This window comes from Narcine bancroftii, chromosome 2 (assembly GCF_036971445.1).
Source record: "Narcine bancroftii isolate sNarBan1 chromosome 2, sNarBan1.hap1, whole genome shotgun sequence".
Taxonomy (NCBI): domain Eukaryota; kingdom Metazoa; phylum Chordata; class Chondrichthyes; order Torpediniformes; family Narcinidae; genus Narcine; species Narcine bancroftii.
Window position 1 is genome coordinate 31812690 of NC_091470.1, and position 15591 is coordinate 31828280.

General features: G+C 40.5%; 1 protein-coding gene across 3 annotated transcripts in view; it reads left to right on the forward strand.

Annotated features, from left to right (window-relative positions):
• The first annotated feature begins 680 nt into the window (after nucleotides 1–680).
• The window catches only part of LOC138753314 (galactocerebrosidase-like), a 57933-nt gene continuing 43022 nt past the window's right edge, over nucleotides 681–15591 (forward strand). For 2 of the 3 annotated variants that reach the window (XM_069916174.1, XM_069916173.1), the window contains exons 1-6: nucleotides 681–946; nucleotides 3548–3616; nucleotides 7923–7986; nucleotides 9723–9836; nucleotides 10388–10527; nucleotides 12158–12196. In XM_069916174.1, coding sequence (XP_069772275.1) covers nucleotides 797–946; nucleotides 3548–3616; nucleotides 7923–7986; nucleotides 9723–9836; nucleotides 10388–10527; nucleotides 12158–12196 — 576 coding nt within the window. In that variant the 5' untranslated portion in view covers nucleotides 681–796. The remainder of the gene's footprint in view (nucleotides 947–3547; nucleotides 3617–7922; nucleotides 7987–9722; nucleotides 9837–10387; nucleotides 10528–12157; nucleotides 12197–15591) is intronic. The other variant, XM_069916172.1, reaches the window with a different exon arrangement.

Below are 15591 nucleotides of genomic sequence, written 5' to 3' on the forward strand. Positions count from 1 at the left end.
CAGATACATGATATTGCACCACCACCTTCACCCAGTATGCAGATGTATGGTATTGCACCACCACCTTCACCCCGTATGCAGATGCATGATATTGCACCACCACCTTCACCCAGTATGCAGATGCATGATATTGCACCACCACCTTCACCCAGTATGCAGATGCATGGTATTGCACCACCACCTTCACCTGGTATGCAGATACATGATATTGCACCACCACCTTCACCCAGCATGCAGATACATGGTATTGCACCACCACCTTCACCCCGTATGCAGATGCATGATATTGCACCACCACCTTTACCCAGGATAGATACATGATATTGCACCACCACCTTCACCCATTATGCAAATACATGATATTGCACCACCACCTTCACCCAGGACACAGATACATGATATTGCACCACCACCTTCACCCATTATGCAAATGCATGATATTGCACCACCACCTTCACCCAGGATACAGATACATGATATTGCACCACCACCTTCACCCATTATGCAAATGCATGATATTGCACCACCACCTTCACCCAGCATGCAGATACATGGTATTGCAAAGTCACCATCACGTGCAATTTACAGAGGTGATGCTGCAATATCTCCCTCACTGATGTGTCACAGACGTCTCTTTCTCCCAGTCCTGACGTTGCAATATTCCCTTCGCCCAGCACACACCGAGCCGCGGACTTCCTGGTGTCTCGCGACGCGAGGCCGGGTCAACTCGCCACGCCCACCCTCGCGACGCTGGCGTGTGGGTCAGGTGACCCGGCTGCTCGCTGGTGTTGCTGTCATGGCTGCGCTGCCCCGACGTTCGGCGCTGGGGTTGGTCTTCATGTGCTGCGCCTTCCTGCCGCTGGCCGGGACCGCCGTCCACGTCCTGGGGGACGAGAGGGGCCTGGGCCCGGAGTTTGATGGCATCGGCGGCCTCAGCGGCGGTGGGGTGAGTTCGGGTGGAGAATGAGACTTGATATGAATTAGCGCAGCGTGAAAGGCTGTTCAGCCCATCGTGTCCTTGCAAGCCCCTTGCTCCTATTTATGACCCATTAAAGACTTCAAACGCCCTTGCATTTCACACCAGGTTATTGTAACTGGAAAAAAAAAGTTTGCAAGTCTGGTTGTTCCTTTCAAATGCGTTAACCCACTATATTTGCTAAAACATTGGCAAGGCTTTATTTTTAAAAAAAAATGTCATTCAGAGGGCATTGAAGGTGCTTACAAGCATTTATTGCCCATCTCCAAATGTCTTTATGAAGTTAAGGTTGTGCCTCACAACCCTGTTAAGTTTTTTGAGGAGGTAACAAAAGAAATTGGTTAGGGTAGGGCGGTGGATGTGGTCTATATGGATTTTAGTAAGACATACTGAGATACTCATTCTGAGAGTCATGAGGCATGGGATCCATGGAACCTTGGCGGCATGGATTAAAAAAAAATAATTGGCTTACATGTAGAAAGCAGAGAGAAGTAGTGGAAGGAAAGTATTCTGCCTGGACGTCGGTGACGAGTGGAGTTCTGCAGGGATCTGTTCTGGGACCCCTGCTCTTTGTGATTTTTTTATATACCAATGACCTAGATAAAGAGCCAGAAGGATGGGTCAGTAACTTTGCGGATGATACAAAGGTCAGAGGAGTTGTGGATGGAGCTGAAGGTTATGCATTTCGGAAGGACAAACCGGAAGGCTGAGTACAGGGTTAGTGGTCAGTTACTTAAGAATGTGGATGAACAGCTGGACCTTGGGGTCCAAATCCATACATTTATGGTTGCTGTGCAGGTTGATAAGATAGTTAAGAAAGCCTGTGAAATGTTGGGCTTCATTAAAAGGTGGGGGGGGGGGGGGGGGTGGTGGTTGAGTTCAAGAGTCAGCCAAGAAGACATGTTGCAACTCTACAAATCTCTGGTTGAGACCTCACTTCGAGTATTGTGTTCATTTCTGGTCACCTCCTTATCTGAAGGATGTGGAAGCAATGGAGAGGGTACAGAGGAGATTTACCAGGTTGTTGCCTGGATTAGAAAATAAGTCTTATGAGATGGGACTTTTCTCTTTGGAGTGAACAAGGATGAGAGAAGACTTGATAGAGATTAAATAGAGAAACAAGATTATGAGAGGCATCGATAGGGTGAACACCCAGCACCTATTTCCCAGGGCAGGAATAGCAATCACCAGAGGGCATGGGTACAAAGTGAAGGGAGGGAGGTTTAGGGGAGACATCAGGGGTAAGTTTTTTTTTACAGAAATGTGGGTGCCTGGAATGCCTTGCTTGTGATGGTGGTGAAGGCTGAAACGTTATGGACATTAAAGAGACTCTTAGGCACATGGATGGAAGAAAAACAGAGGCTTACAAGCTAGGGAGGGTTTAGTCCTATTTTTAATATAAGGAATATATGGCTCTGCTCAACATTGAGGCTGGTGGGCCTCTACTGTGCTGGTGTGTTCTGTGCTGGCTTGAAGGGCTGAACGGCCTACGCCACCTATTGTTTATAAACTCCTCACAGAGTGATGGGAGTGTGGAATGAGCTGCCAGCTGAAATGGTGAATGTGGAGTCAATTTTGACATCTAAGAAAAACTTGGGCAATTACATGGATGGGAGAGGTATGGAGGGCTATGGATTGGGTGCAGGTCAGTGGGATGAGACAGAATAATAGTTTGGCACAGACTGGAAGGACCCAAGGGACATTTTTTGTTCTGTAATGTTTTATAGTTCAAATGTTCACATGGGTTTATCTAGAGTCCCTTGTATGCCTGAACAGATAAGTATAGTACCTGAAGTTAACCAGGTGCCCTTTTAGGTGAAATTGTACGTTTTTATCTCAATTGCTGGTATTAGTTTTTTTTCTGGTAAAGTTACAAGTTTATTTAAAATCTTTTGTTTGTATTCTCTAGATCACACAGTCAAATTCAGGCTATAGTGCAACACTTGGTAGCACTATCGTGTACAATTTATAAATAGCATGGCAGAAAAAGCGATCGCAGACCTGCCCTCCCAGAATGCCGTGCATCAGAGAAAGGCCTGTATGCATAGTTGCATGCATGGAGCTTTCAAGGAGGGGGTTTCTCTGTTGCATGGCACTCTGGGAAGTCGGGTCCGCCATTGCTTTTTCCCATGGTCTTTATAAATTGTGCACTATAGCGTTACCAACTTTACCATGCTGTTTAAAAATTGTCCATTATTGTCCCTCCACTGCGACTTTTCCCACAGCAAAGTTTATACCTTCATTTTAATCTTTTCTTCCTTCATATTCCTGAACTCATTCAAAAACCTGGGTTATTTCAATCCCACAATGCATTTGACCATTTCACACTTGCCTAATTGCAGCGCCGGTGTCTGCAGATGTGGGTTTGTACCGGGGTCGAGGCTGTCAATCCCTAGCATGAGATGGCATCATCTGATGCCAGTGTTGAGCTGATTTTGCTTTCACACTAGATAATTTAAAGGCCCATTGGCTGTTAATTCCTGGGATCATTTGCGAGTGTGTGAAAGGGGCTAATAAATTTCTGTTATTTTAATTTTTGCTCATAAGAATTGCACGATTATTTTGTTGTAGGCAACTTCTCGACTTCTTGTAAATTACCAAGAGCCATATCGCAGCCAAATTTTGGACTATTTATTCAAGGTAGGAAAACAGATTGGTAATGCTGTGTATAACTTATTTTAGTGTCTGATAAGGGTGTATTTCTACTGATCTATTTGCAGCTCAGTATCAAGCCAAATAGTTAAGAGCCCCATGATTTCATTCAAAACATTTATTGTGGAATTTTGCATATCTGGGTTGACACATGCACACGCTTCTCTCCAGGCGAAGAAAGAGGAGTTAAAACTTTGGGTATGTGGTACACATTGGCAAATTGTGCATGGAGAGTTTTGGTATGTTGTGTATTTTTTAATATTCTATTTTGAGAAATTCAATCAACATCCAGTCAAATAGTAAAACATTAAATATTAACAAAATGCCGATCTGCACGTCGATATTAAAGAAAAAGAATTTTGGTAATGTTGGTTCACAAAACACAAAGTTGGCATGCAGTTGGAGAAATCAATATTCAAACCCGTCAACACAATTATCTTGTGTTTCTTTCCATTTCATTATTCAATTTCAACTTTTCCAAATGATCCATTTTCAATAAACTTCGATACGACCAGCAATACAAGCAGTGGAGTCTACCTGTTCCTGACATTATTTCGATCATTGTGAATCCCCCTGGCTGAATTTTAGTGTGGACTAATGTTCTTGGGTTTAAACGTCAGTGTCCCACAGCACCATGATTTACCTCAGCACATTAATTTGTGGAACGGACACAGTAGAAGAAATGGAAATGACCAGTGCTTATGCTACTTAAGTGAGTAATAAATATACAGGGGCCCTATGATAGAATTTTCACATTGGACAAATAAAAGATATTCCTAGAATTCAAGAGTCCCAGGACTAGCGGAGATGGATTGAACATTCTCAGGATATATGAAAAAAGGGGTTTTTTTTAAATGCAGAGAAGGGAAAATTAGATTAGAACATTCCAGCACAGAAACAGATTATATATTTTCTCTGCCAAGTATACTTGAATATCGTCAGGAACACAATTTTTAATCTCCTCAATCAGAATGATTTCCCTCAATAAATCAAAGTTATTTTCTGCTGACCTGCACCCAGCCCATAGCCCTCCATTACCCTTCCCATCCATGTACCTGTTCAAATTTTTCTTAAATATTGCTCCACATGTCAATGTTAAAGAAAAAGAATTTTGGTATGTTGGTTCACAAAACACAAAGTTGGCACGCAGTTGGAGAAATCAGTTCATTGTTGTAAGAGGTTTGGGTGCAAAGTATTCCTTTTGCATTTTAAGACTTTCCTGAGTTCGTACCTGGATTTTTCATCTCTGCATTTCAGAGGTTTACTGGCCCTGTTACAGATTCGTTCACTTGCTTTATGGAATGAGTATTCTATGCAGAGAAAATGAGTACAATTGACCAAAATAGATGAGTCCAACCGCACGTTGAGGTTACTTACTTTAACCTCCGCCACTGGTGCCAGTGCCTATTTATCTCACTCTCCAGTTCTTCGTTTCTATTCTGTTTCATATTTAAATTTAGACATACAGCACGGTAACAGGGCATTTCAGCCCATGAGTCCGTGTTTCCCAATTTACACCCCCGGTACGTTGTACAATAACTATGATGTCTCCATTTGTCCCACAAAAAATGTACCTAATACTGTACTATTAACTTGAATGGTTTTGACAAGTAAAATTCCTTTCCTGAAGTCCACAAAGCAAGAGTCAACACAAGACTTTGTGGTAGGAAGTGTGAAAGTGATTGTGGCTCAGTGAGCTTGTCTCAAAAGGAAACGGAGAACTTGAAATACAGAATCTGAGAGCTGCCCTTATCAATGTGAGGAGCAAATGATGAAGGCAGGGCATGAAATGACAACAATGCTTTAATCATTTAACTACATAAAAGGGTGGGAGTCTCATTCCATATCAAAACATTTTTGTAGTAGTACCGACTTACTTGGTAGAAATAAATGGATTGCAGGAAAAGTTATTTGATATGAAAATAGTTGAACCAGGCAGAAGATTGTGGTTATGGTTGATAAGGATAAATGTGGATTTGATTTAAAGATGTTTCAAAAATGCATAAGAATTGTTAGAAACAAAAATAACAGTGGGCAACATTTTTTACCAAAAGGTTTGCTTCCTGAATATAAATGGGGAATTATTATAGACAGCTTCAAGCCAAACACAAAGATAATTTCAGTTTTGCAATATCACTTCGGAAGTTGGAGAAACATTAAAAGAAACATTGATTGAATTTTTCATGTTTATTCACATAATGATGCTGACACATTGCGTTCATTCAACTGACGTAAAAAAGTTTTTCCACTTGTACTCCGTGTCAATGTCCAACAATTACATAACTGCCTATTCACCTAAAAGTTTAGCAGTAACTGTAGACACCATGATCAAAGTAAAAACATGCTGGAGAAACTCGGCACATCAAAGTGTCTTTTATGTAGCAAAGGTTAAAAATACATAAGCAAGGTTTATGGCTTGAGTTCCTCATCAAAGTATGAGAGAATGTCAACAGGTGTCTGAACAAAAAGATAGATTGGGGGGGGAGGAAATAGGGGTGGCAAAGGCAGGAGATGATAGGTAGAGAAGGGAGGGAGGGGACAGCAGTGATCGGGGAAGGAGGGATAGCTAGGTGCGTAGAGGGGGAAGGGAGGGAGAAGACTAAAAAGAGGGAGGGGAAAGAAAAGGCAAGCAAGTTTAGCAGAAAGCAGAGAAGTCTTTAGGCCCTTTTATAGTGAAAATTAGCGATCTGTGAAGGCAGGTTTCCACTGCCTTTAAGATGCTCCACTTACCTGCATGGGGTGGATTGGTGGGTCCAACTAGCTCCAGGTTCCCTCCACCAAGGATGGTAGTGTCAGAGGTGGTGGGAAGTTGCTCCACCTCCTGTGTAAAAGGATTGCTGCTGATAGCAGCTCTAAACAGAAAGGTAAGATGATTGACGCTGCACTGACCCCATCGCTCCGCTGTCACAGAGCGGCCGGTGGAGCTGTCGGGCTACGCTCCTCACCCTCCCCTACTCCTGACAAGGCTGTCAGGCAGCGGCAGCAACGGGGATGACAGGCAATGGGACGGTGGGATCATGTGGGGAGATGAGAGAATGGAAGAGAGAGGGGGAGGGGAATGGAGGAGGAAGGGAGTGGGGTGGCGAGGCTCAGGCAACGGGCTGGTGGCGCTGTCACGGGGCAGCTGCACTTCCCATACCCTTTTGCCCTGGGAAGCCAGCATGTTGCTCTGGGCCTCAGTAAAGGACTGCGCAATCCATCTTTTCAGTCGTCACCATAAATGGTAAATCCACCTTTTTTAAAAAACGTGAGCAGGCAATAGCGCGGCTTTTGTGCATTAAAAACCCCTAATGTTAATGGCATCTGGCAGACAGAAATAAGATGTTGTACCTCCAATCTGAAGGTCTAGGCCATGGACAGACACGAACGTGGGAGTGTGACTCAGAATTCAAGTGGTTGGCTACTGGGAGGTCTCTGTTGTGGCAAATGGAGTAGAGGTGCTAAGCGAAGTGATCTCCCAAACTTCGCCCAGTCTCTCCAATGTAGAGAAGGTCACAAAGGGAGCATCGGATGCAGTAAATCAGTCCTGTGGATATACAAATGAAATGTTGCTTCACTTGAAAGGTCTGTTTGGGGCCCTGGACCACGGTGAGGGAAATAGTTAGCTACCTCCTAGTAGCCAATAATTTCAATTCTGTGTCACACACCCGCATTTACATTTCTGTCCGTGGCCTAATGTACTACCCCACTCTGATCACCCACAGATTGGAAAAACACCACTTTATTTTCCATCTGGGCACTCTCAGCTTGATGGCATTAATATTTCTGCTAAATTTGCTTGCCTTTATTTTCCTCTCCCTCTTTCCAGTTTTCCCCTCCTTTCCCCCTCTACCCAGCCATTCCTATCATCTGCCTCCCCCCCCCCCCCCCATCTTTTTGTTTGAACACCTGCTGACAATCTCTCTTACCTAGTTGAGGGGCTCAAGCTATGTATTTTTGCCTCTGCTACATAGAGGACACTGTTAACCACCTAAAAGGCGCTACACAATCTCTGTAATTTCAGGATTTTCTATCTGCATGAGACAGTTTTAAATTTGCAGCATGGTAATGTCATTTCAGCCCACAAGCCAGTGCCACCCAATCAACGTACAACCCTTGATAGGTGGAAAGAAACCGGAGCCCCCGGGGAAAACCCATGCAGACGCAGGGAGAATGTACAAACTCCTTGCAGGCAGTGCGGGATTCGAACCCCAGTCCCGATCGCTGGCGCTGTAACTGCGGAGTAAATGGAAATACAATTCTTGCATTTTAGAACAATCACTTCAGCCCATTAATATTTATTTTCTGTTGTCAGCCAAACTTCGGTGCTTCTTTGCATATTTTGAAAGTAGAGATTGGTGGCGATGCCCAAACAACAGGTAGGAATTATTTCTTGTCAACTACTGGTCTCTGATATGCCCTGAGTAATGTACATTATTGTAGGTGTGTCTTTCTGCCAGTGTTTTCACAATTGTCCCGTGTAGCCTGGAAGATCTGCCAAGCAGTTTTGTTTGCAGCATTTCTATATGATTTCTGCTAATCAAGTGTGAGCCATTGGAATCAGAATTCATCATCATGAACATGTCACAAAATACAGGTTTTTTTTTGCTGCAGCGTGGCAGAGCAAACATTGTGAGAAAAAATTACAAAAATAAATGGGGAAAGAAAATAGGAGAATGTGAGGTCGTGTCTGTGGTTCATTGTCCATTCAGAAATTTGGTGGCAGAGTGGAAGTAGCTGCCCCTGTGTTTTTACAGGAAGGACAGAAAGAAAGACGTGGAAGCAGTGTGTGAAGAATGGGTAGTGGGAGGAGAGGTGAAGATGCAGAAATGGTGAGACAAGATGAGGGGGATGAATATGAACAAAACCTGCTGGGTTTTTGGAGGTTGAGGTGTAATGGAACATGATCATAGTTTTTTTTTTTGTTAATGCATAATTTAAGTTGGGAAGCGAAAATAAGAATGCAAGCATGCGAGAGAACATCCTTAAAAGCGATTGAGACATTATGACCTCTGATTAAGCAAATATAATCAGTCAATAACTGTACTTGCAATAATTTCTTGTCCTGTCTGCATAGTTAAGTCCATGAGATGGGAAGTGGGTATCATCAATAATAACTCGATTAGCCTGCTGTTTCTAGTTCTAAAGTACTGATTTGGTTGTTTCTTTGTTCTCCTTCCGCCCTCCTTTTATTTTGTAATTTCATTTGTCTTTTGCTTTGTCCTATGCACCGTCAACCTGAGGCATTGTCGTGTTGTTTGGCAGGTGCCAGTTAATACTTGTCCATCTTCCATCTCATGGCCCCTGATAGTACAGGAGTCCAGCTTGCTTTAAAAAAAAAATGGGTAAGAAGTGATTTGAGGCAAGTGATTTGGGAAAAGGCAGAATACAAAAGAGGGAGAGGTGAATAAGGTGAGAATATAGAGGAGGGGGAAGGAATATGAACAAACGCTTGCAGGTGAATGGCTCTGACGGAACATTTTGGTTGTTTATAGGCTATGCAGCATTTGCTATAATTTTGGGCATTGCTCTATTATTTCATGTTTCTTCCATGCCCGTGCGCCCACATTCAGGCTGGTGATCTCTGGTAATGATTTTCTTAGTTCACCATGTCCCTTCCTGTACATTCCTTTTATATATTTATATATTTTCTCAAGCACACATCAACCAGCAGAGATCCTATGAATTAATTTGAAAAGAATTTTCATTTTGCTTTTTAAATGGAATTTAAGGTTTAAATAATTTTTTTTGACTGACAGAGTTTTCTGTTTATTTAACTGGGGGATTCTGTCAATACCTTATTTTTGATGTACACTTTTTTTCCAATTTTTCTCTCTGACCACCGTTATCTGTTCAAATCACCTTCAACATAATACTGGGAGGGTAAAGAAACAAATTGCTGGATGAACTCAGGGGATTGAGCAGTAACCGAAAAAAAATTATTGACATTTCAGATCAAAACCAGTCTTGATTATAGCTATCTATCTGTCTGGTGTGTTATCTGCAGGGGTATTTCACAGCTTAAGAAGACCAGCTTATTTTAGCATGACAGTTGGATATCTTTATTAAAATACAATGCAGAAGTGTCTATCAAAGATATTTTCTTTCTTTACAGATGGGACAGAACCTTCACATATGCAGTATGAAAATGATGAAAATTATTTCCGAGGATACGAGTGGTGGCTGATGAAAGAAGCAAAGAAAAGGAATCCTAATATTAAATTAATCGGTATATATAATAACCGTGTTCATTTGTTCAAAACTAGGAGTTGATCTTGGGACCTGTTCCACCTGTGGTATTAATGATAAATGATTCTTTGGGTTTTGAAATTTACAGTGAAACAGGTTTCTTTCATTGATTAATTGTTGTGTATTTAAAATTCCTGGCACCCACATGACAGCAAGCTATGTATATAATTTGTACGTACTGATTTGTGCATAATTAGTGCCTGTAATAAAATGTTCTTGGACTTGTGGTTTCTTTTCACCACAACCATTCGAGCCATCTCTTCCCTTCAGTAAGATCATGGCCAATCTTTAACTGCTGTGGCATGTATCGTCAGTCACTTGGCATCCCTATATCTATATATCTCTGTCTTAAGTGTTGAGGGACCACAGCCCTTTGGGTACAAAATTTCAGATTCATAATCCTGTGGTCCACTTTTCCATTCTATACACTTAGCAATTCATTCCCTTGCTAATTTTAAAAATAAAAATTATTGTTTCAATGTTGCTCTAATTGTTACTTGTTTTTAAATGAATGTGTTATTTACTTGTCAGGGCTACCTTGGGCCTTCCCTGCTTGGATTAGTGATGGAGAGAACTGGCCGTACAGTTACCCAGACAGAACAGCCTATTACATTTCTTCATGGATTCATGGCGCTAAATTGTATCATAATCTTGATATTGATTATGTTGGGGTTAGTAGAAATATTTGCTTGGTTTGTGATAACTTTGTAGGGATGGTAATTTCTAGATGATATTAAAGCAGAATTACTTAATTAAATTTATTGTTTCAATTATCCACTTTTTATATAAAAAAAACCAGAAAGCTGAATGTAGCGGAAGACTATCTTTCAAACTCATCTTTAATTAGCAATTTAAAATCTTGATTATTTTGTGTTCTTCAAATAGTTTCAAATGTCAGGAGAATATAACATTGAATACTCAGTGGGCTTTTGCTTTACTCTCCATGAAAATTCATAAAATTATCTAAGAAAACAATCAACTTGCCCATGTGACGACTCAAATTTTAGTCGTCTTGTGGAACTTCAAATCAATTCAAAACGTACAGTAGTTTGGACTTGCATGCTTTATTCAAAATTTATTCATACTGGTGAAATAGCAAGATTCTTTCATAGAATGCAGAAAAATAATGGAGTAAACGTGCGAAGAGCCACCTATAAACACTTATAGAATGGAAGTACAGGATTGCAAAGGGACAGTTGTAACTTTTTTTACACTTTTTTCAAGCAATAGGAAACAAAGGGCAGAGTTGAGTAGTTGGTTTTCTGTTTGAAGATCATTGTGAAGTGGAATCTCCCAGTGATCAATAGAAGAGCAATTCCTTGTCTAATGCAAATGATGTGGAATTGGGTGCAGCAAATTCGATTTTTAAAGTTTGTGAATGATGCAGAACTTGGTCATGGAGCAAAGATTGAACAGGATGTTGGCAGCCTTTCCTGGGAGTAGACTGGTGAAAGAGGCAGCAGCATGGTGAATGCATTTTTATGGCTCGCATGAATCAACGTTGAGAGTTGGTGTTCCCAAAATGGCATTATTTTTAGTGAGGGACATGCAGAAGGACTTTGCTTGAAATATTCACTAATCCTTAAAAGTGGTAGGTCAACTTGATAAGACATTGAAGAAAGTCTGTGATACTTTTATGCTTGTGTGCTAAGCCTATTAGCATATGGTTAAGATCAAGTTGTAGAGGCAGTTTCTAATGGCAAATGAGCTGATAATCAAAATCCATTGGAATAAATAGACAGATAAGAGAATTTGAGATTTTTTTTTCACAAGCTTGTTACATGAGAGGATGGTGAAATTGGATTTGATGTGAACTTGAAAAGTAATTGGATATGGTTCTGAAGAGAAGGCTGGGTTATGAGATAAAGCTTGGATACTAGTCAAAAAATGAGCCAGTAAAAGCACAGTGGGCCAAATAATTCCTTTCAGTGCTGTGAGGTTCTAGAAATAAGAAGCAAGAATGCAAATGAGTCATTCAGTTGCTTGAGCAATAAATTCACTTTTTTGTTGAACACTGCAAGACCTGCTGTAAATACTAATCTGGAGTTTTTTTTGTGAAATAACACTATGATTTTTGTGTTTTGTTCCTGAAAACTTACTCGTGCAATGAAGTTTCACCTGGAATGAAAATAATTTAGTGTTTCGAGTTGTACCTTCTATGTTTTGTCCTTAATGCAAGACAATTGGTGGAAAAATGTATGTTTGCTGAAATGGTTGGAACAAATTTTTATAAGAATAGTTTGGGAAATCAAAATAATAAGGTTCATAAATTAAAATGATAATTTTGCATTTCTATCCTAGATTTGGAACGAGAGGAGTTATAACAAAAAGTACATCTTGGTAGGTTTCTCATTTTTCTGTTATTTCCTCTCGACATAGAAGGAGGCCACTCTGTCCATCCAAACCACTTTCTGTCAGTATTTGCATCAGTCCTATTCTCTCATTTATTTCCCAGTAACCTTTTCTCTCCCACCTGTCCATCAACTCCTCTTGCCACCACCTGTACTACCACATCTTTTATATATGAAAGGAAAGCAGAATATCTGGGCTTGTCAGCAAGTGGGCTCGAAAAATACTTTTTGTTCAAATATATTTTGGATGTCATATTCACTAAAAAAAACCTGATGCAGAAAATTCAATTCGTATTGTATATATTTTGAACAACTGCATTGTTTTGTGCAAAATCCTATTTCAGTATAACCATTTATTAAAATGATGCAAGCAAAATATTTAAACTAATTAGAAAAAATTAGTTTCACATGTTAGCATGGTACAAAATGATTTTTGGTGTGATTAGTGTTGTGTCAAAACTACCATGCATTTCCGCTTATAAGTCAAGTCTTGAAACCCAAAAAACTCTCATAAAATGGAGGTCGACTTGTACGCCGGATATACTTTTGAGACCTTAAACTCCACTGAAAATCCAATCCAGGCTGGAGGCAGGGGAGGTCTGAAATGAATACTTTGCTTCAGTGTTTACCAGGGAGAGGGATTTTGGTGAAAATGAGATCAGTGTAGATCAGACAAATGTACTGGTGTATTTTGAGGGTAAGAAAGAATAAATGCTGGATCTTCCTTAAAAACATTTGAATAAGTAATGGCCCCTAGACTGATAGTACATTAAGGAACAGGCTGCTGAGGCATTGGCAATGATCTTTGCATCTTCCCTGGCCGCAGGTGAGGTCCCAGAGGATTGGAGAATGGCAAATGTAGTACTCTTACACTCTTGGAGAGGATCCTTTGGGACTGGATATGAGCATTGAGAGAAGAAAAGTTTTTTTCAGGAATAGTCAGTGTGCTTTGAGGGACAGATCATGCCTCACAGGGCTAATGGGGATTTTTCTTTTTAATTGAATTTAAGGCAGTGGATGTGGTGTATATTGATTTTAATAAGCTGTTTGACAAGGTCCCCCATGGTAAGCTCAATCAGAAAGTTATGAGGCCTGGAATCCTTGGAACCTTAGCGGTGTAGATTCAGAACTGATTTGCCTGCAGAAGCCAAGGGCAGTAATACATGGAATATATTTTGACAGGAGATCAGTGACTGGTGGATTTTTACAGGGATTTGTTCTGGAACTTCTGCTCTTTATGACTTGGACGAAATAGAGGGATGCGTCAGTATATTTGCAAGTGACACGAAGGTTAGATGGTAGTGGATATGTAGAACAGCCTCCCTAGGGCCCTGCTCCAAGTTTATGAGCATCCTTCCCAATGAAACAGTCAAGTTTTGGTTTCTTCCATACTTATCTCCTACAGACTACATTAAAAAAAAATTGTGAGCTGAAAAGAAAGCTGCTTTTACTGAAATGTTCTGTGGCCTCCAGGAAGGCTGTAGGGGAGCCCCGTTGAGAACGGTTGGTGTAGAAGTTTGTTGTATATTGCAACATAATGTTGGTGGATGCAGAGTTTGATAGAGAAGTGGCAGATGGAGTTCAATCTGAATAATTGTGAAATGATGTGCTTTGAAAGATCAAACTTGAAGATGGGGTACATGGTTAATGGCAGGATTCAAAATTGGAGAAACAAAAGGATCTTGGGGTCCAAGTCCATAGATCCCTCAAGTATTTAAGAAGGTGTATCCCCCTTCATTATTTGGGGGATTGAGTTTAAAAGCCAGGAGGTAATGTTGCTTTTCTCTAAAACTCTGGTTAGACCACATTTGGAGTATTGTTTTCAATTGTGGTCACCTCATTACAGGAAAAATGTAGAATTTTAGAGACTGTGCAGAGGAGATTTAACATGATATTGCTTGAGTTGGATAAAATATCTTAAGCAGGGTTGACTGAGATGGGGCTTTTCACTTTGGAGAGACAAAGGATAATGGGTGACTTAATAGGGGTAGTAAACATGGAGAAGCATAGATAGAGTGGACAGCTGACATCTTTTTCTGGGGGTGGGGGGGGAGGCACAATAGCAAATACCAGAGGACATTTGTTTCATGTGAGTGAAACAAAGTTTAGAGGAGATGTTAGAAGTAAGTTATTTACACAGAGAGTGGATGGTGCCTGGAAGCCATTGGCAGGGATGGTCGTGGAGACTGGTAACAATAGGAACATTTAAAAGACTTTTGGGGGGTACATTAATGTGAGAAAAATGGAGGACTCTATGGGGTAAAAAAGGATTGAGTGTGTCACGGAGTAGGTTTATATTGATCAGCATATCATCGTGAACGGTAGGGCTTGTACCATGTTGATACGTTCTGTTTTAAATTCTCTATATATTTTCCTTAGTTCAATGCATTGATTTGATATAATTCATAAGATAAGTTGCGAGATATTTCAGATGAAAAGTTGTGCTTGTTATGCCTTTTTCTGTCTTAACTAAAATTTTGGCTGAAAGATCTCAATAGATAATTATGAATTTTTTAAAAAGCCATAATTAGTGGACAACTGTGATTTAAGAAATTAGTATTTTTTTTGGATATATAACAAGCGATTTCTTGCACTTGCATTACAATTATCATGGCATTGACTAACTTTGTGACATACCAAAAAAAATTTTAGATTTGGAATCAACCACCAGTTTTTGTATAACATGCGCTTCAGAAAAAAATAATGTTGCATGCCTTAACTCGTTTCTGTGCAAGCTTTGTAACATGCAAACTCCTGGAATTTGTGGCAGCCTCTTTTAACAGCCCAGATCCCTTCAAAGAAGGGCCAGTATAGCAGGTTCTCCAAGGCATGAACTCTCCAGCCCTGCACGCAGATTATTGAGTCAAAACCCTGGAGTGCCTTCATTGTACGAATGATATAGTTCGAAAAGACAACATAGTCACAGTGGATAACAAGAAAGTTTGCTTCCTTAAAAAAAAATAGGGGAATTATGATAGACAACTTCAAGCTGAACACAAAGATAAATTTGCTGTATCACGTAAGAAGTCAGAGAAACATTAACTTTTATTGAATTTAGCATGTAACGGAATGTATCACAGCTGTGGTGACATTGATGAGACATTTCTGCTGTATTGAATCTTCCTGAAGACCATAAATGCTATTGTTAAGTACACTCACTATGCTATTGCCTGAAGAACATCTGCATTAACATTTGTTCAATCTATATCAATGTAATGCACAGTATCTGTAAATGTGAGCTGCTTCTAAAGCCTGTCTGCATCAATCCTGACTAACCCTGCCCAGGCCTGAGACAACATTTGCATAGAACCTGCACTTGGACTGCTTGGACTGACCAAAAATAGCTTGCTTTGTGGCCAATATACTAGTAGACTTAAAATATGT